Source organism: Ambystoma mexicanum, chromosome 6p, assembly GCF_040938575.1.
Source record: "Ambystoma mexicanum isolate Mex_15411 chromosome 6p, UKY_AmexF1_1, whole genome shotgun sequence".
NCBI lineage: Eukaryota > Metazoa > Chordata > Amphibia > Caudata > Ambystomatidae > Ambystoma > Ambystoma mexicanum.
This window is the reverse complement of record NC_090935.1, coordinates 549,934,303-549,959,309: the sequence shown is the minus strand read 5'-3', so window position 1 is coordinate 549,959,309 and position 25,007 is coordinate 549,934,303. Positions and strand designations below refer to the sequence as shown.

The 25,007-nt window shown below is 48.1% G+C and overlaps 2 protein-coding genes across 2 annotated transcripts in view; one reads left to right on the top strand and one right to left on the bottom strand.

Moving 5' to 3' along the window:
• The window catches only part of PPWD1 (peptidylprolyl isomerase domain and WD repeat containing 1), a 537,697-nt gene that overhangs the window by 69,895 nt on the left and 442,795 nt on the right, over nt 1-25,007 (bottom strand). The gene's annotated exons all lie outside the window — the stretch shown is intronic.
• Nucleotides 5,908-9,564, top strand: LOC138511581 (uncharacterized). Its single transcript, XM_069627351.1, has 2 exons — nt 5,908-8,997; nt 9,104-9,564. The coding sequence occupies exon 1, from the start codon at nt 6,420-6,422 to the stop codon at nt 7,911-7,913; it is 1,494 nt and encodes a 497-aa protein (XP_069483452.1). The 5' UTR covers nt 5,908-6,419; the 3' UTR covers nt 7,914-8,997; nt 9,104-9,564.

The window sequence follows — 25,007 nt, the reverse complement described above, 5'->3', positions numbered from 1 at the left end:
GGCTGAGGCTATCCCGAAGGGCAGTACCTTGAACTGGTAGTGCCGACTGTCCACCTTGAAGCGCAAGTACTTTCTGTGCACTGGGAACATGGAAATATGAAAATAGGCATCTTTCATGTCCAATGTTGCCATGTAATCCCCCTTTTTTAGGAGGGGGATTACCTCCTGAAGAGTAGTCATGCGAAATTTTTGGGGCTTGACATACTTGTTTGCAGGCCGTAAGTCCAATACTGGGCGCATTGTCAAATCTTTTTTTGGCACAAGGAAGTAAGTTGAATAAATACTCTTGTTTACCTGGTTTCCCGGGACGAGTTCTATCGCGTCCTTTGCTAGAAGATTGACAATCTCCTCGAGGAGGATCTTCTGGTGGTCCGGAGAATGTATTCTTTGTCGGGGAGGGTGGTTTTGGGGATGCTCTAGCAGTTCTATGCAGTATCCTGCTGACACTGTGGACAACATCCATCTGTCTGAAGTGATCCCTTCCCAAGCTTGGGTGAAGTTGGAAATGCATCCCCCTACTGGGGATGTGTGAGAAGGGACCCTGAACGGAACGTCACTGTTTTGGTGGAGGCGTGCCGCCACCTCTACTGGGGCTGCCTCTACCCTTATCACGCCCTCTCTTATTACCCCTGCCATAACCCTGGGTAGACTGCTGGCTGTTGTTCCATTGTGCACCCTGCCCATGGGAATAGTTAGACCCTCTCTGGGAATTTTGTCTGCGTGGGCAACGAAAATTGCCATTCCCTCTCTGGTTTGGGGGTTTATTGGTTAGCTGGCCTAGGGATTTGAGTGTCTCATACTCGTCCTTGGCATTTTTCAGCGCGTCCTCGACCGCCTTTCCAAACAATAGATCCGGCTCCACCGGTTTGTCTATCAATGAAGCCTGGGTTTCGGCTTTGAACCCAGACTGTCGCAACCAAGCATGCCTTTTGATAACAGTACCTTCTGCTATCAATCTGCCGGCGTTATCCGCGGCATCAAAGGTTGCTTTTAATATGCAACCGGACACGGCTCTTCCTTCCGCCGAAACTCATGCCAATTGGCTTTTTAAGAGTTCTGGGGCGGAATCTATGAGTGCTGCGACTTCTTCCCACTGGTGGCAGTTGTAACTCGCCAGCAGGGTGGTGGAGTTGGCAATCCTTGCCTGGTAGGCGGAAGTGGAGGCTACTTTCCTGCCCAAGCCATAAATCTTCTTGCTCTCCTTGTCGGGAGGAGCTTCCAACGATGACAAGGGTGTTCCCGCCCTCTTATGGGTGTTTGTAACTACCAGGGAGTCCGGTTTCAGATGCCCTCTTATGTACAGTGGGTCTGTTTGGACTGCCCTGAAAAGCTGCTCAACTCTGGGGTTTACTGCCCTAGTGAGATAGGGATTAACAAGGGAAGGGTCTATCCTCCTTTGTATTGACTTAAGGATAGGGATTGCCTGGGCAACAGGTCTCCTTTCTCCCACTAACTCCTCGGCAAAGTCACTCTCTTCCTGACCACCCTGGGTGTCAATGTGGAAGTGTTCTGCCGCTCTGGACAGCACTTCATTCAAGAGAGGCTGGTTATCGACAGGGGAGTCGGTAACCGGGGGTTCTTTATCTACCGGGGAATCTAGCCTGTAGGTTTCTGGGTTGTCGTCAACCCCTATAGCAGCCCGTCCAAGTTTGTTCTTCCAACATGCCCAAATCTGGATCCTCAAAGGGGTGATCTCCCTGATATTGAGAATAGGGCTGTATACTGAAGGGGTCTGAAGTAGGAGCTTCAACCCGGGACTTCTTACTTGGGGGTATAGGATCCTTAGAGACCGAGGGAGTTGACCCGTCGGGGGTAAAAGAGAGAAAGTGTTCAGGGTTTTTGGCATAGAAATCTGCCAATGATGACATCCTTGACATGACTCTGTCTATGTCATCAGTAGACCATTCTCTTGAACTGGGAATGCTTCTTTCTTGAAGGCCTTTCCCTGTTTTATCTAGACTAGACCTACTGGTTTGAACAGGGGTCCTTGGGATAACAGAAGTCAGAGACTTGTCCATCTGTTTTTGTGGGGTAGAATGTTTTTGAGGTGTGGAAGGAGGCTGAGACTGCTTCCTCTGTTGGTTTTCCCCTTCCCTGTGTGTGGAAGAGTGTTTACCCTGTTTTTTCACCCCTCCGTAGCCTTTCGACGCCGAGGTTCGGGGGTAGTGTCCCTATCTCTGGATAGTGGAGGTTGCGACTTGGGAGCAGCCGTTGCGCGGCCTGTTCAGGCCGACTCCTGGAGTGCGGACTGGGGATAGAGGTCGGTTTCGTCTTCTGACAATCGAACCTACGTTATCTTGGGGAGCGAGGCACTTCTGGCAACAGTGGATGGTTGCCTGGAGTCATGCGGCGATCTAGATCGAGAACGCCCAGAGGAAACCGAGTCAGGCCGTGCTCTATGTGCCTCTTTCCGAGTATTTGGCGTGCGCGTCGAGTCTCGGTTGGACTTCATGTGTTTTGTGGAAGTGCTGTGGGTAGTGCTTGTGTCGCTGGGGGTCTTCCCCATAGACGTCCTGTTGGACGACCTTCCGAGGTCGGGGACTTGCGCTTGTCTGTCAATTGACGCCACGTTGCCCTCGCCGTCCAAAAGTACGGCGTCTCTGCCATCGCTGAAGGCGCCCTCCGCTGCCATGGCCTCTTGACGCCTGGTGTGGTGGGCCTAACGCTTGATCGAACGGTCCTCGAGTATTTCCGGTTTGAACCTACTACACGCTCTGCAGTTAGCCTCGGGGTGGTCCCTCGGTAAGCAGAGATTGCACGTGGTGTGCCTGTCAACCTAAGGGTACTTGCGGTTACACTTGGGGCAAAATTGGAAAGGGGTACCCTCCATACGCACCTTGTGGCAGCGGGCTAATAAGTGTAGGAATATATAAGAATGTACCTATATACCAAAAGAGTGTAGAGTATGTCCACCCCCCACTCTCCCTACTTGCAGGGCCGAGGCCAGAGGCCTTCCGAGGCACAAACCCGTCATGCAGCTCTCGACAGTCGATTCTTTCTCCGGGCCGTCGTCGAGTGTGGATGTGGTGACTCGACGTTGGGGTGGAAAAATGGGGAAATAATATTTTAGCAAAAGTATGGCTAAGGCCAGGGAATTCCGCGGAATGCTTCCGACCAGTATGGCGGAAAAAAACAATCTGCGGGTCCCAGATGCGTGAGAGATCATGGGTACAGTGGACGTCACACTAGGGATAGCATTACTGGCACGCCCTGCGTCGATGCCCATTTTCGAGTTTCGAAAAACAAACTAATACTCCGCAGCTTCCACTAGATGTCGTCCTATGCAAAGCATGTGATCTAAGCAGATTCCACAAGCCTCAGAGATTATATATACACACACATATATATATATATACACATACACACACATATATATACACACACACACATCCATACATACATACATACGCACAAACACACACAACATTAACTTACGAGGGCAAGTGCTTCAAACTAAAGGAGTACAAAATTGCATTATTATGCAGTACTGCCGAGAGTGGTGGGGCCAGGAAGCAAGTGTTAGGGAGAACAAGTTACTTACCAACTGGTAACGTTTTTTCAACTGATGTGTTCCTCCAACGTAATCCACATCTTTCACATGTAATGTCCACAGCTGTGCACTTCGGAAACTTTTTCGGCAGAGGGCGTCCTGCGTCGATGACGTCTTGTCGATGTCCTTCGAAGAGCTCCGTCGAGGGCGACGTCACCGGATGTTATAAATAGGAGGGACGGCGCCCGTAGCATCAGTTTATGTTTTTTCCCCCAGAACGTGTGGCACCAATCCAATGCCTGCTGGACTGCACATAGCCTTAAGGAAACGTAAGCTGCAATTGCATTGGAAATTCTCCAGAGGGGCAGGTCGGGAGGGCGATGTGGAATACGTTGGAGGAACATCCAGTCGAAAGAACGTTATCAGTTGGTAAGTAACTTGTTCTTCGAATGGATTGTGTCCTCCAACTTATTCCACATCTTTAACAGACTCCCAAAGCAGTACCATAAAGATGGAGGAGGGAAAAGAATTTAGAGTACTCAATCAGATGGTGGAATAAAGAACCGCCTTACCAAAGGCCATATCTTGACCATGGATTGTATCCAGGGAGTAATGGTTAACAAAAGTGTGGATAGAAGCCCATGTGGCTGCTTCACAAATATTCCTAACAGGAACTCCCAGTTGGAGGGCGGAGGAAGTAGCCACGCTCCTAGTGGAATGAGCTTGCAACCCTTCAGGAGGGTCCTTACCCGCCAATCGGTAACACTTGGTGTCCAGCATATCCCACAAAGAATTGATTGTCCACTCTGACCATGGACATCCTAGAAATATAAAAACTCAGAGCTCTTCTAGGATCCAACCTATCGAGTCCCTTCTCTTCCTTACCAGGATGAGGTTAGAAAGAAGGAAGAACCACTTTCTGACTCAAATGCAATTCAGACACTACCTTAGGTAGAAAGGAAGGACATACCCGTAGTACAACCCTATCCTTGTGGAACACAGTAAAGGGCGGCTTAGATGAAAGTGCCAGCAATTCACTCACTCTGAGAGCGGAAGTAACCGCAACCAAGAACACTGTCTTGAAGGACAACAATCTCAAAGGACAAGAGTGCAAAGGTTCAAACGGAGCACTCATAAGAAATTTCAAAACCAAGTTCAAATCCCAAACCGGCACCTGGAAAGAGGACGGTGGGAATACATTAATCAGTCCTTTCAGAAATTGAGAAATCTAAGGAATCTTAAAGTAAGAGCATTCTTCAGACGAGAGCTTAAATATAGACGGCGCCGCCAGGTAACCTTTAATGGTAGCTACACGAAGGCCCGTGGGTCAGAGAAAGTAAGAAAGACAAAACCATAGGAATGGAACACTGAAAAGGATCAACTTTTTGTCCTCTGCACCAGTCACAAAACCTACGCCAACGGTACTGGGATTTTGTTGCTGGCCTTCTGGCCGAAAGCAACACCTCCATCACATCATTCGGGAGGTCCCAATCCTTATATCTCAACCTTTCAGATACAAAGCGTGAAGGTCGCGTCTCCTGACCTCTATATGGAGAACCTGACCCCCCTCTCTCTCTCTCTAGAGAGAGAGAGAGAGAGCAGATCCTCTCGGTAGGGAAGACTGCGTGGAGGGCAGATGGACATTTCGAGAAGGTCCGGGTACCACGCTCTCCTGGCCCAACCTGGAGCAATGAGGATCATGTGGGACCTGAACCTCCGTAACACTTGAGGAATGACGGGGACTGGAGGAAACGCCTACAGCAGTGGGAATGACCAATACACCACAAACCCGTCTCCTAAGGATCCTCTCGGAAGAAATTCCCTTGAGCAGAATCTCTTGCACTTCCGGTTGGCGCTGGTGGCGAAGAGAAACACTTGCAGGGTTCCCCAAAGGGCGAAGATCTCCTGAAGGACTTCCTGAGCCAACTCCCACTTGTGTGAGAGACCGTGCTCTGCCTGCTCAGAGCATCCACCGCTGCATTTTCGTCTCCGGCCAGATGAACTGCAGAGATCGAAATTCCCTGCTGAATGGGCCAGAACCATAGCTGCATTGCCTCCATGCACAATGGGAGTGACCCTACCCCCCTCTTTTTTGTTGAGGTAATGCATGGCCACTTTGTTGTCCGTCATGACCAGGACACTCTTCCCCCGCACAGACGGAAGAAAAGCCTTCAGGGCTAGCCTGATGGCCCTCAGCTCTAACAGGTTGATGTGGAGATTGGACTCAGACGGAGACCAATGACCGCTGTCTGTCAAGTCGTTGGCATGAGCGCCCCATCCTGTGAGGGAAGGATCCGTCACTACCGTCACCTCCGGCCATGGTTGCCAAAACGCTCCCCCTTCATCAGGTACCCTTCGTTGGCCTCCGCAAACCCTCTACCTTCTATCCTCCTTCACAGAGTTTCTCGCCTGAATCACTGGTTTTTGAAAAGAGAGTGATTGCGGAAATAAAAGCCTTGGAAAGTAAACCTTCGAAACTGTTCCATAATCTTTCTAATCTAGAACTCCAAGCACTTGACTCCTTGTCTAAAAATTCTCAAATTGTCATCAAGAAGGCGGATAAAGGTGGAGGCATCGTGGTCCTTAATCGCACTGATTACATCACGGAATGCGAAAGACAACTGAGTGATATTCATTATTATCGCCCCCTTACTATGGACCCAACCCCAGAACTCATAGGACTTGTTTCTGATAAAGTGTCCAAAGCTAAAGACCGAGAATGGATCTCGAAACAAGAGGCGGATTTCCTCATTAACAAAAAACCAAGCATCCCTACGTTTTACATCTTACCAAGCATCCCTACATCTTACCTAAGGTACACAAAACGTTGGTCAATCCTCCAGGACGACCCATTGTGGCAGGGATTAACTCGGTTCTCGAACCCCTTTCCACTTTTGCAGACCACTATCTGAAGGGATTTGTGCAAAAAATGTCATCTTACCTTAAAGACTCTCGAGATGTTATCAACAGTCACGAAAACCTGGCCTTCGACCCCAATACCCAGTTGCTACTCGGCTTTGACATCATATCTCTTTATACCAATATTCCTCAGCAAGCATCTTTAGAGGCGATTGAAGAAATACTTCTGGGCCGTACTGACAAGGATCCGGTTCCCACGTCCTTTATCTTGTGGTGTGTCGAACTGGCGTTGAAACGCAACTATTTTGAGTTCAACGGTAGGATTTTTCAACAAACGGAAGGGACTGCCATGGGTGCTACCATGGCCCCGAGTGTTGCGAACTTATATGTAGAGACTTTCGAGAAAAGTAACATCTATAGTAATCTTAATCCCTACAATAATAACATTGTGAAATGGAGTCGGTACATTGATGATATCCTGGTCATATGGAGAGGCACCTTGACTGAAGCTAACAACTTTTTCAACTGGCTTAATAACCGTAACCCTCACCTCCAGTTTACTATGACGTCTAGCAACGAGCTCACTAACTTTCTGGATCTAACCATTTTTGCTTCGAATGGAGTCCTGAAAATTAAGCCCTATCATAAACCTACCGATAAAAACTCCCTTCTAGAGTACTCCAGTCACCACATTAAACATCTTCGTGACAACCTCCCCTTTGGGCAGTTTCTACGCCTGAAAAGGAATAGCTCTACTAAAGAAACTTATGAGGCGGAGGCCGACACCCTTGCAAAAAAACTGAGACAGAGAGGGTACCCTAAGAAACTGGTGCAAAAAGCAGCCAAAAGGGCTTTCAATAACAATCGAGAGGCATTATTAGAACCTAAACCAGTCAAACCTAAAGATGATCGGATTGTTTGTGTGAGTACCTTTTCTAACCAGAGCTTTGATATTACCAACATCATTAAGAAGAATTGGAAAATCTTTCAATCCTCCTCTCCAACTATGAACATGCCAATTTTTGCTTATAAAAAAAGCACAACGATAGGCAACAGAGTGAGTAATAGCAAACTTAAATCCATCCCTATCCAGGAACCCAGATTGACCACTCTATGGGGTCTACCTGAACCCACCGGTCATTACCCTTGTGGTTCATGCGGGGTCTGCAAATTGACCTCTGTAACTAAAAATATTGATGTTGGACTCTCAAAGCTCTGGACACAAAAAAATTTAACTAACTGTAACACAGAATTTGTGGTATATCTGATCACTTGTAAATGCGGACTGCATTATGTGGGGAAAACAACTCGCAAGGCTAAAGTTCGGATCATGGAACACCGGAGCTGTCTTAAAAACAGGACTGAAAATGCCCCAATGGTGAAGCACTTCAATCTTCTGAAACATCACTATGAAGACTTTAAATGGACAATACTGTTATCACTCAAAGGTTCTAATTATGCCACCCGTGAGAAAAAATTGTTTACTATGGAACAAAAGATGATTTATACTTTGCAGAGTGATATCAGGGGTCTCAATGACTCTGTCGAATGGTACAATATCTAATTGCCTGTTTTTTTGACCATTTCTTTGATCTTTTTTTCTGCTATCTCTGTATTGTGTGTACGAGGTACCTCAGAGTTCTCAGGACTAATATTGGTAGCTGTATTATTTGTTACACTGTTTACCATGCACTGTACACCTATAAGGATAATTGTTTACCCTTATCTCTCTACATACTAGCTGTATTCTCCCTAATGAGTATATTTACAGATAATTTATTCTATTATCTTTATACGGTCCTCTTGCTCTTGGAGTAGCTTTTTTAAGAACTGTTATAGTTTTGGTACTATCCCCAACAGCTTCCCCGTATGTCTATCTTGTTAGCACTCATGAGTTCTGTTTTTGCTCTGCGACCGGCTCTTGCCACTCCAAGATGGCGGCCGTTCAGAACTACGTTGGTCTGCTTGCTCTCTTCCTGGCCAGACATAGTTGTAGGACCACTTTGTCTCCATGACTACCGTTCAAGCACCGGTCATCCAGCCTAATGACCCTGTTATCTCCCCAGAACACGGTGCTCGCTGTACTAACCTTGCAGCACTTATCGCTGGTTGCAGCGTCTATTCCTGGAGCCGTTTGCCAGATCCGTTCTCGCCCGGCACTGCTATTTACATTTCGTAGGTAAGGCTAGATGCACACTGATTCCCTGTTTGGGGACCGCCGTTGATATATGACTTGCTTGGTTTCCAATGGCGGCATTTACTAATTTTCTGCCACTCTAGTCGCCCAATTCTCTTACTTCAGGGCCTATTAACGGTGTAGCACGAGACACCGTGTCACGCTTTGATGAATCTTTTTTGATTAGAGCTACCCAATGCACTACAGCTCGGAGCTACGTAGGAGGCACCCTGTGGACATGTTTGTTCATTTTACCACATTAGACTCTCTCTGTCTATACTTCCATCTCTAGATGGTTCACACTTTACACTTATGTCATTAGTTGCTAAGCTTTAGCACGTTTCCTGCTTTTGTTAATGAGCTACTTTTTAGCGCTCATGTGTATGTATTTTTACTCTAGGTAGGAACGATTTTCGGTCCCATACCGCCTACTACTTCTCGAGTAGAGAGCACCCACGCGGCATCAATGGAGGTATCTATTCCCCTCTTTTTTGATTCCGTAGTTCATGAATTTTGAACTTGCAACATGAATTGCTAATTGTAAGTTTATGTTTTGCGTTTTGTCTTTTATCTTATAGATGCCACGAATTCCGCGAATGTTATTAGTTGTCTACTGATTGTTGTCCTGGTTACGTGGTTAATCATATACCTCCTGATGAATGTTCCATAATAATTGTAGGAACTGAAACATGTCGAGCTAATACTCTGTATTTCTCACCAGAGTTATTAATTGTTTGTCTTAACTAAACCTAACCAGTGGAGGGTATGGTACACTATTTGTTAAAATGTACCTACAGACATTGAATGTGTCTACAGTATGATACATTGTAAATCAGCTAAATTTTAGCCTGTCACGTAACGCCTGTTTGTTTTTCTGTTACTCTGTTTATGAATTGTATGTGTTGTGGACCACATTATTTAATCACTTTTTAGACTCTGAACCTATTAAATTTGATGTTTATCTCTTTTTAATAACGACTGGTCCTTGTGTGGTCTCCCGATTCTGGGAGTCCTGTAAATGTGTGGCATCTACACTTTAGCTCTGTCTTCACCATAACTACAAACCCTTCGTTGGCCCACCACAGAAGATCCTGAGGGACCGAGATTGGAATCTGAACGGGACTTGACATCTTGCCTGAGAACTGCGACCACTGCATCTTGAGGACCCATTGCAGGGATCTCATCCTTAGCCTGGCCTCTGGCACCAGAAAAATGCAGGATACCATGAGGCCGAGCAACCCTAAGAATTCGAAAGCCGGGAGACTCTGGGCATGTTGAAACTTGTCCACCATCTGAACAATGTGATATGAGCCCTCACCTTGGGAAGCGATCACTTCCCCAAGGACGTGCCCAACACAGCACCTATGTACTGGGACTGTTGAAAAGGTGTCAGGTGTGACTTCTTGAAATTGAGGAAGAAGCCCAGCCTGTGGAGGGAGCGGCAGGTGAGACTGAGGTGAGCCAATGCATGCTCCGAAGAGTGCGCACGGATCAGCCAGTCGTCCCGGTAGGGGTAGACGTGAATCTCCCCTTGCCCAAGATACACTGCCACCACCACCTTTAGCTTGGTGAAGACCCTCGGGCGGAGGTCAATCCGAATGGCAGGACCGGAAACAAAGTACAAGTCGTGAGCCGCAAACCTCAGGTACTGTCTGTGCTTGGGATGAATCGGCACATCCCACCTGAAGGTCCAGAGACACCAACCAATCCTGAAGTTGAAGGGCCTGGAGGACTTGAGAAAGAGTAACCATCATGAACTTGTCCTTCCTGAGAAGTTTGTTCAACCAACGCAAGTCCAGGATGGGTCTCAATCCCCCGTCCGTGGGATAAAAAAATAAGGGGAATACCAACCCTTGTTCCTCTCCGCTACAGGAACCAGTTCTATAGCACCTTTCTCCAGCATGGTCAAGATTTCCTGCACAAGAAGCGGATCTGGAAGCTTCAATTAGAGTTTCCCCAGTGGATCGTCGTGAGGCCGCTTTGGGAAGGGAAGGCCGTAGCCATTTGCAATTGTATCCAGAACTAGGGGTGTACCGAATAGTAAATTTACCATTCGGCCGAGTACCAAATAGTTGGCCGAAGTATTTGGCCGAAGCCGAATAGTGAACCGAATAGTCAATAACTACTACAAATGTGTCAATATATGCATAACAAGCCAAAACTGTTGGCTTTGCCAATGCTTGTTTTAAAAGGACTTCAGTGAAGGACATGCATAGTGCTTATAAATAGTTTATAGCTGTAACTAAGCTTTAGAAAGGGAGTTTTATCATTGCTTGCTTTCATTGCCTAATAAAACGTTCCATCACAACTCCAATTACTTAAAAACATATACATATTACAATATGACACTGCTAATAACAAAGAAATACCTTTAAAAAGTAATTTCCCAGTCTTTCCAAATCAATCCCTGCTCCATCAAAGAGAAGGTGAAGCCAACTTAGCGAAATGTGGAAATGGGTGGGACCTGTGGGAGGGTGGGGGAGTAAGCGATATGACGTGAGGCGGTGGGGAGAACTGCGGGAGTACAAAAGGGATAAATACCTTGTAATATTGTCACGCTCACCTGAATCTCCGCAGGAGCGATAGATTGCTTCAACCTCTGCTCTGCTCTCCCCTCACCCGGAAACCACCTCTTTCTCCCTTCACCGGGGTTCTATCTGTGAGACAAAGAATGGGTTTAGAATAATGCCCAGACCCAGAAAACCTCCCTTGAGACTCCCCGTTGGTTCAAGCGCAGTGTCTAAAGGGGGGCTCACCTCTTGTTTTAGGAAGGTTGGCTCTGCGTTCTGGCGCTGCAGGGGCGATATGGTGCCGGCCGGATGGTGGCCGTGCTGGCTAGAAGCTGTTCTCCTTGCTTGTTTTGGTGATGCTGCTGAGAAGAATGGCACAGCCGTTCCCCTTATTTGTGGTTGGAAAATGTTCAAAAGTCCCGAATAAAGTTCCAGGGCCAGTTACTTCACTTACCCTTACTGTATATAATGTCCAATGTCCTTGGATGTGAAAATCCTGGTATGAAGCGTCAGTAGAAGCTCGCAAAACCTAGGAAGCTCTGCACTCCCTTTAGAGACGAAGGTGATGGCCAAGTGAGAATTGCTTCCACTTTCCTGTTGTCCATTTGAATCCCTTGTGGAGACAAGACGAACCCTAAAAACTCAAGTTCGGTGACATGGAAAGAGCACTTCTCAAACTTGGCATAAAGATGGTTTTCGCGCAGGTTGTAAAGAACCGCCCGTACATGTGATACATGCTCTTGTATGGTAGCTGAATAAATGAGGATGTCGTCTATGTACACAACGGCACATACGTCTAGCAGCTCTCGTAGGACATCATTCATGAAGTGCTGGAACGCCACCGGTGCGTTGCACAACCCGAACGGCATCACCTGATACTCAGAGGCCGTAGCTGTGCAGAACGCGGTCTTCCATTCATCACCCTCCTTAACACGCACCAGGTGGTAGGCCCCCCCAAAGATACAATTTCGTGAACACTTGCACTTGTCGTACTTGGTCGAGCAGTACACGTATCAGAGGTAATGGATACCGGTTCTTCACCGTGACCTGGTTTAACGCGCAGTAATCGATGCACGTTCTAAGATCCCCCTCCTTCTTCGGGACAAAGAGGAGAGGCCGCATGAAACCAGTTGCGAGGTATTGGTCCAAGTAGGCTTTGAGATGGGCGTTTTCCCCTTCCGTCAGAGCATATATGCGGCTCGACGGATCCTTTCCCCTGGTACCGGGTCTATTTGGCAGTCATAAGAACGATGCAGGGGCAGAACATTGGCCTGTTCTTTGGCGAATACATCCCGGTATTCCTGGTATTCGGGGGGTAAAACTCCCAACATCCCCAACAGGGGGAGTGTTTTCTGAGATGCTGATATAGGCTGCTCCGGCGACCAACCTGACTCGTAACAGTGTCTGCAGCCCCTGGGAAAGGTAAATGATCTCCTACGCCAGTCTATAAGCGGGTTGTGTTTCGCAAGCCAAGGCATGCCAAGGATCATTTGAAATTGTGGCGCTGAAATCAGATCAAATGAGATTTCCTCCTTATGTCCGTCTTGACAGAGCATTAAGATCTTGGTGGGGCAACGGGTAACCGGTCCTGACAGCAGCCGAGTTCAGTCGGCCGCAGTTACGTTGTCAATAATTTCCTTTGTACAACTTGGTAATCCAATTCTGTCGGCTGTCTCTATATCCAGATAATTCCCAATGGCTCCACTATCCACAAAAGCTTCTAGTGCGTGTAACCTGGAAGGCTGGCGCTGGTCCACTATGGTCACCGGAATGGTAAAATGGGAGGTCGAGGGAGAATTAGTTGCGCTCGGCAAACCGACCTCTAAGTTTTTCCTTAGAGGTGGACCTGGAGTTTTTCCGCCTCAGTTGCTTCCTTTGCTCCATCCATGGTCCCAACCGTCTTTCGGGGCAGTTTAGCCGGACAGTTACGAAGAAAGTGGCCGGATTGCCAGCAGTACAGACATAATTGCTCTTGCCGCCTTCTATCACGTTCCGCTTTGGTGAGGGGGCCTCAAACTCCCCACTAATTGCATAGGTTCAGGATGTGCTTCCATGGACTGGCGAGCTGACGTCTCCTTGGGCCGCATATAGAATGTTCTGTTCTCAGAGCGTGAGCGGTCGGCTCTCCGGTTTTGCAAACTGTGATCTAGCTGCAGTGCTAGATCTATGTATTCAGCACACCCCTCGGGTGGGTTAACTATTTGTGCCAGGACGTCTTTCAGCTCCCCCCTCGGTAAAAGAGAGTTGTACTCTTTTCTTCTGGCCCACCTGTTTCGGCTACCAGGTGATTGAAAGTTGCCACGTAAGCCAAAAGGTCCCGATTCCCTTGTCGTAGGGATAATAACTCGTCATCCAAGGCCTGTCCTTGTGTACTGCGGGCAAAAAGAAGTAATGGATCGTCCCTATTGACTAATGGTATGGACCAATCTGCTGCATGCCCCCCCCAAGTATGACAACATAAAGGCCACTTTAGACTGATAAGTGGGAAACAGCCCTGGCTTACACAGAAAGTGTAGACGACCCTGATTCATAAAAGTGCTGAATTTTCTGGGCTCTCTTGAGAACCTCTCCGGGGGCGCCAGGGGTATGCACCCAGGAAAGACTACTTGTACTGGGGCTGCTACGGGTTGAGGTGGTGGCTCCCCCCGGTAATGGAGCCATACCCGCTTGGGTCTGTAGTAATTGGCGAGCTATCTCATCAGTTTTATTCCTGTTCACTGCCAATTCTCGCCTTAAGGCGTTTGTCTCCGAACGAGCTGCATGCACCTCGGCTCTGAGCTGTAACGCTCACCTGATTCCCGTAGAGGCGCCGGTCTTGACTGGGCGTATACCGTATCTTCAAAGGTGATGTGTAACACACGGCTGGCTCTTTGGGCTGGACCTCTGTGCACTGTATGTCTGGCTCGAAGGGTAAGATGTCTTAGGTAAGTGAACGCCGTGCTCTCCATCTGCCTCGAGGCAGGGTGCTGCAACCAGTTTCTTCACTGGATAAGGGGAGCAGGCCTCTTGACTTCAGAGGACTGCTGTCCGTCGTTTACTGCACGAACGGTAAGTTTCGAGTAATTCTAATGTCTTTAAAGTCTTTAGTAATGATGTCTCTTGTTTTGCAGGGTTCCGGCGATGGCGGATGGCGGGCTGAAGTGAGTTGAAGATGGAGCCCGTGTGATGAATAGAAGCGCCTGGAAGCACGTAAGTAAGCGCTTGTTGCCTGCTTCACGATGCGCTCTGTCTTTTTATTTTGCAGGTACAAGTTCGGGGCGGCTGCAGGGTGCCGGAATACCCACTGGGTTAGATGTGGAAAGGAGTAATGGCACGTGAGTATTAAAGTTCCCCAATGTCTTTAAACGCACCTTGTTTTGTCTTTCAGATGCGGGATGCAGCGCCGAAGGCCTCCGGAGCGTGCGAAGAGTTGGTAAGCTTTTGTCTTTCAGATGCCGGAATGCAGTGTGAAGACCTCCGGAGCGCACGAAGAGTAGGTAAGCCTTTGTCTTTCAGATGCCGGAATGCAGCGCGAGGCGTTGGTGACAGCCGATGGACCAGGTAAGTGAAGAGCTGTCACTGAAGACCGTAATGCTAACCTGTTCTTTCTTGTCTTTATAGGCGTTGCTGAAGACTGGATTCAGAATGGTAAGCCTTTTTCCTTAGGCCCAGGATCAGATGCAGAAGACACGATGAGCGTTCTGCTGCTGAGGATGCAGAATAATGCAAAGCAAGATTCATCCATCGGGTGTGGTTTAAATAGCCTCCTGTAGTGCTTAGGTGTCTCCTTCCACAGCCACGCCTAAGAAAAGAGTTCCTGCTTTCCAGAAGAGTTCCAGTGTTCTGAATCTAGGGAGTGGCTCCTGCCCCACCCAACAGGAAAAGTAGTTCCAAACAGAAGAGGATCAGAGACTCAACTGGCAGGCAAGTAAGCAGCATGGTCTGCTGCAGGTAAGTCCACCCAAGCATTATGAGCCCGGCGCTTCCAGCGCTGGGACTGGGCATATTTATGAGCCTGGTGCCACTGGCGCCAGGACTGGGTCCAAAAGGTCCCAATTGGGACTGGTTGGCACTCGGAACCTGGGTTATGGATCTGCTTCCAAGGGAGTTGGGAAAACCCTGACCTTTTGGAAGCAGAGATCATGACATGAGCTCCCCCAATAACTGTCAGTTGATCTACCTCTGAGGTCTCCATCGCTCAGGCAGAGGTGTTTAAGGTAGGCTTCGTGTTCTGTCACGCTCACCTGAATCCCTGCAGGAGCCATGGATTCCTTCGACCTCTGCTCTGCTCTCCCCTCACCCGGAAACCAGCTCTTTCTCCCTTCACCGGGGTTCTATCTGTTAGACAAAGAATGGGTTTAGAATAATGCCCAGACCCAGAAACCCTCCCTTGAGACTCCCTGTTGGTTGAAGCGTAGTGTTTAAGGGGGAGGGGGTGGGGACTCACCTCTTGATGGTGGCCGTGCTGGCTAGAAGCTGGTCTCCTTGCTTGTTTTGGTGATGCTGCTGAGAAGAATGGCACAGCCGTTCCCCTTATTTGTGGTTGGAAAACATTCAAAAGTCCCGAATAAAGTTCCAGGGCCAGTTACTTCACTGACCCTTAGTGCATATAATGTCCAATTAATGTCCAATGTCCCCCCCGTGAGTGTCTGTGTGCCCCCTTTCCCCCCCGTGAGTGTCTGTTTGCCCCCATGCCCCCTGTGAGTGTGTGCCCCCCTGCCTTGCTCCCCCCTCTTTTTTGGGCTGTGTACCCCACTTGCCTGCCTCCTACCCCCTTCAATCCATCATCTTCTACCATCTCCCTACTCCCCTTCCCACTTTTCTCCCTCTTCTCAGCCTTTCCCCCTCTTAGCACTTACTCTTATCATCTGTTCCCTTGATCGCAGCTTGTCTGTCTCCCCTCCTTGTTCTTCTCCCTTCCTCCCCCCACCCCTGCTTCTTAAATTTGTACAGTAGCGTGTCTTGTTCTTCTCCTTCCCCCCCACTCATATCCCCCCGTACCCCTCCACCCCTCCTCTTGTATACCTCCTGCACTACATCAATTGTCGTCAGACATAGTAATGTTACTGCTCGCTTTGTTCTCCTCCTGTTCCCTTCCCTCTTGCCTTACTTGTTCTATGCACTTGCACTATCAGAAATGTCGACAGGCATATTACGATAGTTATTTTTCATTCTGTATTGTTTCAAGGACTTTAACTGAATGTTAGTGTATTTTCCTATCTTCCCTCCCCACTTGAAGCGCTTTGAAACACATTGTGTATAGGCGCTATATAAATAATCAATCTATGTCCTCGGATTTCCCAGTTGCTTCACTGGGTTCGAAAGGAAGATGTGCAGGTTTGTATTGTCTTTGTGGATCTTGCTCACCGAGTGTTTATAAAGACTAACCTATCCTTCTCTTGTGTTATCTTTTCCTTCCAGATTGCCAAAAGAAGGTCCAACGGGCGGTGATGATCAGAAGCACAGCGAGTGAAGAATGAAGCTGCCGACGCCGACGGAAAGCCGCGGAAAGGTGAGTAGAGACTGGCGCTGTACTAATGCTTCTTTTCTCTTTCAGATGCAGAGCTCGTAGTAGCGAAGATGGAGGCCCAGCCGGGCGCCGGAACTGCAGGTAAGCCGTAGAAGACTCTGGATTGGGATCAGGTAAGCACGCGCTCGATGCAACAGAGGAATACACAAAGCAAGTCTTGTTCTTTGGGCGTGGCTTTTATAGAGAGCCTCGCCCAAAGACTAGAGCGTTGCATTAGTTCTGGATTGGCCAAAAAGGGGTCCATGTTAGCGGAACAGGAAGTCTCATGTTATTCTATTGCCGCAGGGGTTTTAATTGGCTGACATGGATATTAACCCTGTTTTTGCTCTCCATGCTTTCGCCCACAATGCACCTGCATGTCTTCCCTTCTGCCTACTATGAACTGGATATGAGGGCGACTTGATAATGTCTCCTAGTCTAGTGCCCATGACCAATATGACTGTCATTACTATTGCTGGAATGCCTTGAAATACCACTGGTGGTATTGGCTGCCCTACCCGTTATAAGTTGGTGCTAAAATAGGAAGTATTCTGTAAATAACATTTGTTTTAGTGTTACCTCAACGGCTGTCAAGATGCCATTAATTTGCTGGGACTGCGCAATGCATCACGCCTAATTTGGGTCTCATGATGAGTATTGTGGCAATGTGAAAAACATACCACATGTTTTTAAAATATCACCCAATCATGATTTGGGATTAAATTGGATATTCAAGGCACGGGATACACAGAATGTGCTGCAAGTGAAAGAAAACATTTTCTATTTAACCCATTAAAGCCCATTCTTTGTACCCATTGTGTTAAAAATGCCATTTAATCCCGACTTATAATGATGCCATTTATTAATAATAAACTACATGAACTCCAAGCTTCTCAGTCTGCTTAGATGTGGTATAGCTCCACAGGCTGCGTCAGTGTATGTCCTGCACCTGTGTGATGCCCTCCGGCTATCTCAGTTTCTGGAGCTTCAAGGAGGCCCCGTGCCATGTGTGACACCTAAAGGCATTACGTTCCTTTCTCAACCCATTAGTGGATAACCGGATCAGGGCAGCACTCAGCTTTTGACTTCGACGAGGGGCTAATGAGAAGCAGTGCTGTTTGTGGGGAGTGTAGGCTTTCAGCTGCCCACTGACAACAAAAGGTCTTTTATCCTTTATGCAGCCAAGGAAGGCCGCTCAGGAGGGGGTGCTGAAAGTGATCGGCTGCGGGGTGGGGCTGATGACAAAGGTGATCTTCACAACAACATTATGCACCATTCCTTAACTGTAGGAGTCCTTTCATCCCGGCAAAGGTTCCCGTTTCCTTATTGGAGTGCTATGTGTTCTTGGGAGCCCGTCTAGCTGTGTGTGCTGCAGCATCAGTGACTGTTATGCACGAGGTAGAAAGGGCCCGTCACCAAGAGCACATATGTTCTTGTACCTACTCTAGCAGTTTACACAACCATTAAGCGCAGAGGTACCAGTACGTTCGACCTAATTGCATAAGGATGCTTAATAGCGCAGAGGTTTAAGTGAAACATGCATGTTTTTACAATGCGAGCAGTTTTTGTAGTATGTTGCAGTAAATAAATGCCCCCTGCGCAGTGATAACATGGAACAGTGCACTAATGTTTTCATGGCATTTTTTTATCACCCTCTATGTGATTGATTGCAGCGGGTATACATTCTGTCAGTCCGCAGAATGTTACAAACGCGGTTGCGATGAAATGCCTGCAAAGCAGTGGGCTGCCACCCCTTCTCTGCCCCCCCCACCTGGTGATAACACCTCAGATGCCAGCCCATTAAAACAAAACCCCATTGCTGACATTTTCTGACCTTTGGGTGTAAAAAAACAAAAAAAAAAACCACTTGCTCTGCTCCGCCTCTTAAACCTTTACAATACAAATGAGCAGGCTCTCACCACATCATGAAATGGTAATGTTGCTGGCACGCCCAGGCCCAGAAGGACTGCGGCCTCAGTCATTGGCATAGGTTCTGAAACATAATTTAATGTTTTTAATGTTTGTCTCGTTTTTCTGCCAAAGCCAAAACGTTCACGGACGGTCTGAAGCGGTCTGTGAAAACACGCGTACCAATGGCTTTCTGCACAAAAATAGTTTAGAGGAAAACATGTTTGGAAATAACTATAATACTGACCTAGCTCCTAGGAGCAGGCTGGCAGGGGAGCGCTAAGGACACTGTTGTACAATCGCATACGATGCTGCCACAGAACATCAGCATGGCTCCCAGTACCAATTAGGGGTGTACCTTTGGCTTCGAGTACAAATTCAACAATTATTCGGCCGGATGCAGAATAGCTGGTTTCAGCCGGAATTCGTCTGAATGTTTACTCAAAGCCGAAGTTCGGTACACCCCTATCCAGAACCCACGCATCCGAAGTTACGGCTTGCCACTCTTCGAGATGCTGAGACAGACTGCCCCCAACCGGAGAACCATGGGACATGGCCACATAGCTGTTTTGGAGCAGCTGCGGCAGTGCCTGAAGGCAAAGAGGCAGCTGACTGAGTGGCTCTGGCACCTCCATTTCCCTGACCACTACAGGTACTTTTTCGCTGACCCCTTTGACTGGCGACCCATCTCGTTCAACCAAAGGAGGAGTAGTAACGAACAGAACCTCCTCTCCACTGCTGTCCCCTAGGACGAAAAGGCAGAGGTTGACGCACAGCTGCGTTTAAAGATTTTGCTGCAGCTTTCAAGGTCTGCAACCTCTCAAGGCACTCGTCAGCCTTGTTGCCAAACAAACGTGTGCCATCAAAGGGCATGTTCAAAAGACAGGCTTGCACATCCGGGGCAAAACCCGACTTCCACAACCACGCAAACCTGCGTATAACGGTGCTCGCAGTCATGGACCGGCTAACACTGTCGGCCGTATCCAAACCCGACTGAAGGGATTTGCACATGGCATCCTTGCCATCTTGCACGAGAGCAAGGAACCCATACCTTTCTTCCCCCTTGGGAATATGCTCAGCCGCTAAAGAAACAGTTCCACAGAGTGTGTGAAAACCTTGCTAAGGCACAAGTGGATTTCAATGCCATACTCCCCTGCAGAAAATACCTTGCGAGCCCAACCGTGGAAGCGTTTGTCGGTAGGGTACGCCGCCTGCCTCAAGTTGACCATAGCTGCCTGAACCACCAAACTCTCAGGAGTACGGTGAGTGGACAAATAGCTGGGGTCGCTAACGGAAGGGCGGTACTTCTTTGTCAAAGATTTATTAACAGCCGGAAGAGATTCCGGTGACTGCCAAGCAGCCGTCACCCTTTTCTGTAAAGTGAGATGAAAAGGTAACACCGGGTCAGAGGACGGACCATGGTCTAAGATGTCCGAAAAAATCATCTTGTACAAAATCTTCAGGAGGACTGGACCAGCCCAGATACTCCGTGACCCTAGCCATGAGCCGCCTGAATGACGACTTCGCATGAGCCCCAGGCTCTGGCCTGCCAAATTCCACTTCTGGAGAAGTGTCCAACCCACTGGCATCATGGAGAGTTTGCCTCAACTCCTCCAATTAACCGTCTCCAGAAAAGACAGGAGCCACATTCTGCTCACCAGGGTCCTCAAAGTCAGACCTTTCTTCCTCCCCATATATGTCATCCAGAGGGAGGTGAAAACTTGGCCTGCGGACAGAAGTAGTCCTTGAGTCCACCACTGGCCTCACAGACTTAGCAGTAGCCTTTCCTGGAGGATCCACCAGATCAGGGTACTCCAATGGTAAATTTCGGGCAAAAATCCCCAAAGGCGTCGATGTTGCTTAAGGCTTTGACGTCGAGAGCATCGACAGCTTTGGCGTCGAGAGCGCCGAAGGCTTCAACGTCGCCAATGGCTGATAAGAAGGCAAAGCCTCGACGTCCGAGTCAGACGGACACGGCGCGGACCAAGTCAACACAGGCTTCGAGCCCTTAGCCAGTTGCAGAGGTCTCGCTGGGGACGAGGACCGAGACCTGGAAGCACGTCTCTTGCGACTATCCGAAGTCTTGTCCGCATGGGACCTCGAAGGTTCCCGATGAGTCGCGTCGCGGACCCGAAGGCGTGCGAGCCGTGGTAAGAGACCATTCCCTGCCGGCTTCATTAGAAGGCACGACCACAACTGTGCCCTGCGATTGAAAAATCACCAAAATCTGCTCCTTAAAGGCAGCTCATTCCTCCGGAGTCGAGGACTTCGTCGGGCATGCCACTTTCCATGCGGCTCCATCCTCCGAGGAGGACGGGGAAGGCGACCGGCGACAGCATTTCTAAGAATGCTGCGACGAGGAAGAATGGCGGGAACCACTCCTGGACCGAGAACCCCAGGCCTCCTCCCGACGCGGAGAGTCGCCCCCTCAAGTCGTCGGTGGACACCCCTTTGGATTTCGATTTCCGGGACTTACTGGGCTTCGAGCCCCTACCTACCTGAAGCTTCCCCTTACGCTCCCGCAAGGCCTTGGCAATCAGCAACTGGCATTTCGAACAATCATCAGTGTCGTGACTCTCGCCCAAGCACCACAAACAAATGCGATGCGGGTCGGTGATAGACATTTTAGACTTGCAGTACCGGCAGGTCTGCAAGCCAGACCGCGGAGTCGGAGGGGTCGAAAAAGAAGACATCACTACGATGAAACACACAAGGCGCGCCGATTTCTCGAAGCAAACACGTTTGCTGAAAAAACAGAACTGAGGCTACGTGCGCTGTGCGTCCTATTTATAACATCCAGTGACGTCGCCCTCGGCGGAGGCCTTCGAGGGACAACGAACCAACGCCATCGACGAAGGACGCCCTCTGCCGAAAAAGTTTCCAAAGTGCACAGCTGTGGACATTACATGTCAAAGATATGGAATATGTTGGAGGGCACAATCCATTTAAATTCTCATTTCGGTGCTAATTCCCTTCAACCTTACAGTCCCCCAGCTCTTTTGCTGGACTTTAGGACTTTTTCATTTTAACCCTGGAGTGAGTGAGCCCTTTTTCTCACTCATGCGTTTTGACCTGATTTGGATTATATGTTTCCTTTGTTTTTGGAGTCTGACAAACTCCATAGGCATCTACTTTTTGTATGGGGACACAGAGCACTTTCAGTGCATTGTCAGCGAAATCCTCTAGATTTCTCATGAGGTTTAAATACCTTTTCTTGTGTGAACTACTGTTCCCAAGAATAGTAAAGTGAAATTGACTTTACTTACCTTTTCTCTTTGTGGGTCCAGCACACACGATCTTATGTGGAGTGCTGGGGGGTTACTTAGGAGCCACTTATCCTACCTACTCATGTAACATTATATTATGTTACCCTCAGTACTTTAAGTGGCTGGTGGAAGTGGGTTAATTTACTTACCATTGTGCTTTTTTACCGCAAGCGGAAGCCTCAGCTGCAGTATAGCACCCATGGGTGACATTGTGTCAAAACTGACTCTGTCTTCTTTTTTTGCCATTTCTTGTTTGTGAAGCACTTCTTGGGTTTTACTCTGTGCGCCAAACCAGGTTTAACCATTTTCTCGATTTGCCTTTGGCAGCCTGGTGTTTGAGTGGCAGCCTAGGCTGAGCATGAATTGGAGTAACCTGCTTAAAAGGCAAGGGTTTTGCGACTAGAGGCAAAGTCGACCACTGGGAAGAACACCAGACTAAGAAACTGTGAACAAAGCTTGCTTTTGAATTGCCTGGTGAAACCCTGCTCCTGTGCTGAAAATTCTTTTTCTGATCCACAAGAGAAGCTCCGCAAGGGGATTTTTCCCTTGGGTTAGTGGGACCAACTAACCCAGAGACAACCTCCACTGCACCATCTTCCCAGACTGGCTGTACCTCTTTGCTGCTGCAGGAACTGAGTGCCAGGGGTCGAGACATCCGCAGTCGAGCGCAACGTCTGCAATCCAGCCAGAAGCTCCAGGAGTCTCATAAGAACCCTCCAGAAGCAGGACATCCAGAGCTCGCGTCCCTTCACCAGAGTGCAGGACTGGAGTGAAGGAAGCCCAACCAGTATCCAAGATGTGGTGCCGTTTACCTCGCGCTGAACCTGCGAAGTGCCGCTGATCCGAAAAGAGCCCGTAGATGCAGCAGGAGTCCTCCAGACGTCCTTCCTCTTGTCCCCACAACTGAGGCTCAGGAACCCAGGATCGGCATCGCTGCAACCTGACGCCAGCGGGGCCACTCTTCTTCTAACCAGAGGTACTGTTCAGACTTGGGGTACTTATCTCAGTGTCTTTAGCTTTGCTCTTCTCAGATTGAGACTTGCAGTAGCTACTTTTGTTGGAGTTTATTTCAACTCTACTTTCCACAGGTTTAACAGCTTGTGATCCTACAGTGATTTTCTACAAAACCTCTTCAACTTGTGCAAGACTTTTTATCGAAGAAGTGCCTCAGCTCCATAGTATGTGCTCCAATTGACTTTGGCTGTCCTGGCTCCCTGCAAACTCTTCTAATCCATTGACTGATATTTTCTGACCCTGTGAGGCGATAACTTGGTTTTAAGATATTATTGCTGGGAAAGGTTTTGTCTAGACTTCATTGGAAGATTTAAGTATTCTCACATGCCCTGAGAACCTGTTTAACTCTTTTCCTTCCTTTAACCTTTCCTTTCTGCAAACCTCAGAATCTACAAAGTGTACTAGTAATATATACATGCCATTACTGTCCTTGTGAATGAAGGCATCTCCGGGTGTAGGAAATGTGTAAAACATCTCTAAAGAGTGTTGATTCTGGAAATGTATATTTGATTGTTATATATATTGCCATTTTTAAAGAATGCTTATTTAAAAACTGGTGTTAAATAATTATTTATAACTAAAACCTTGAGTGTAATTGTTACTTGGCCACTTGTATTTGCAAATGTAATTGCTACAGCTCACATTTACCCCTCTTGAGATAAGCCTGGCTGCTAAGTCACACTACCAACTTGTGTAGTACAGGCCTATACCAAAAGGTGGGTTACCTAATACCAAGACGACAAGTGTTGTGTAGTCTCCACATGGTTACTACATTAATTCTTCCCCACATGGAGGATGGGGCAGGTTGAGCTCCCTCTTTGGCAAGTAATTGAGGTTTAAGCCGAGCTTTGAAGAGCCCCACAGTTGGGTTGGCTTCGATTGTGATGGGAAGCAGGTTCCAATGGAATGGGGTGAGTAGGGAGGAAGAGCGGAAGCAAGAGGAGGCATAGGGGGGCATGGGTCAATGAGGTTGAGCACAGAGGAGGAACAGAGGGAACAAGACGGTGAGTAAACCTGAAACGGTATTGGAGAGAGGAATTTATTTGAACTGTGTTTCTACAGTTCCTAACTTAATAAAAGGAGTGGCAAAGCCATTCCTCTATGCAGTACCTGCACACACCAAGTCCCATAATAAAAAGCCACATAATAGATCACAAAGGCATAGTACACTAGTTTGCAGATTTTATGCTCTGTGTTAAACCTCTTGATCACATGTCCCACCGTGAGTCTGTGCATGTTTTCCCAGCAAATAGTATTTGTAGTGGATGCAGGTATATTTAGGTTGTGTCACAAGTACCTTGAGTTCCACCTGTCAACCTGGGCATCCAGTTTAGAACTCGATTTCCAAAATTCAAACATACAAGCTTGTACAAATATACACTACTAATCACGTCAAGGCAATTACTGGTTTGAGGCTGCCATCACAACTCAAGCGGTCTGATGACAATTGGTAGCATCACTGGAATGGAAAATCTGACTTGTTTTTGACTCGATCCTTTGAGTTCCTGTTATCCTCCAACAGAACTCAAGTTTTGGGCCGGGGGTCCATGAATACAATACAATTGTCTGCCTAACCAGTCAATCTCCTTGTGGGAAAATAAAGATCCACCCCATCTAGATGGGCATCCCGAGGACTCACTGCAAGCAAGCAGTGACATTGCTACCATGAAAAGGATGGGGGACAAGGGACAATCCTGCCTCACCCTTTTCTGTATCAAAAAACTGATAGAATCCCACCTTCATGTGCACACTTTGGCCAGAGGTTGTGAATGGAGCAATATGATCAGAGAGGAAATACTGTCTTAGGGGAGTTTCAACATAGAGGTAAGACTCTAAAAGAACTACCCATTGGTATACAGGTCCCCAACTCTTAATATAAGTCTGTACTACTGTTACGCTCACCTGGTTCCACAGGGACGCCACCCAGCAGTTGGGACTCGGGTATCCTTCTCTGCGGTTCCCAGGTGTGACCAGCGGGAGGGTTCTGCCTGGAATACAGGTGGGCAATGTTCAAGACTGGGCAACTGGGGTTAACAGCCCCCCACCACCCCATATACCTGCGGCCTCACTGGACCCTCTCCTCACCTTGTTTTTAATGCAGGTGTGTTCTCTGTCCTGCCTTCTTGGCAGGGGCGCGTTGTGCTTGGTGGGCGTTTGCAATCGAGTTACTTCACTGATGCCGGCCCGCTTTGAGTCTTTCAGGTAGGTCTTATTGCTGTGCTATATTATTGTCCTTGCATGCCTTTTTGGTTTAACTAATGTCTTTTCTCTTCCTTCGGTGCGCAGAAGTCCAATA

Coding starts and splice junctions, on each gene's coding strand:
- LOC138511581 (XM_069627351.1), top strand. CDS start 6,420: ATGTCATCTTACCTTAAAGACTCTCGAGATGTTATCAACAGTCACGAA.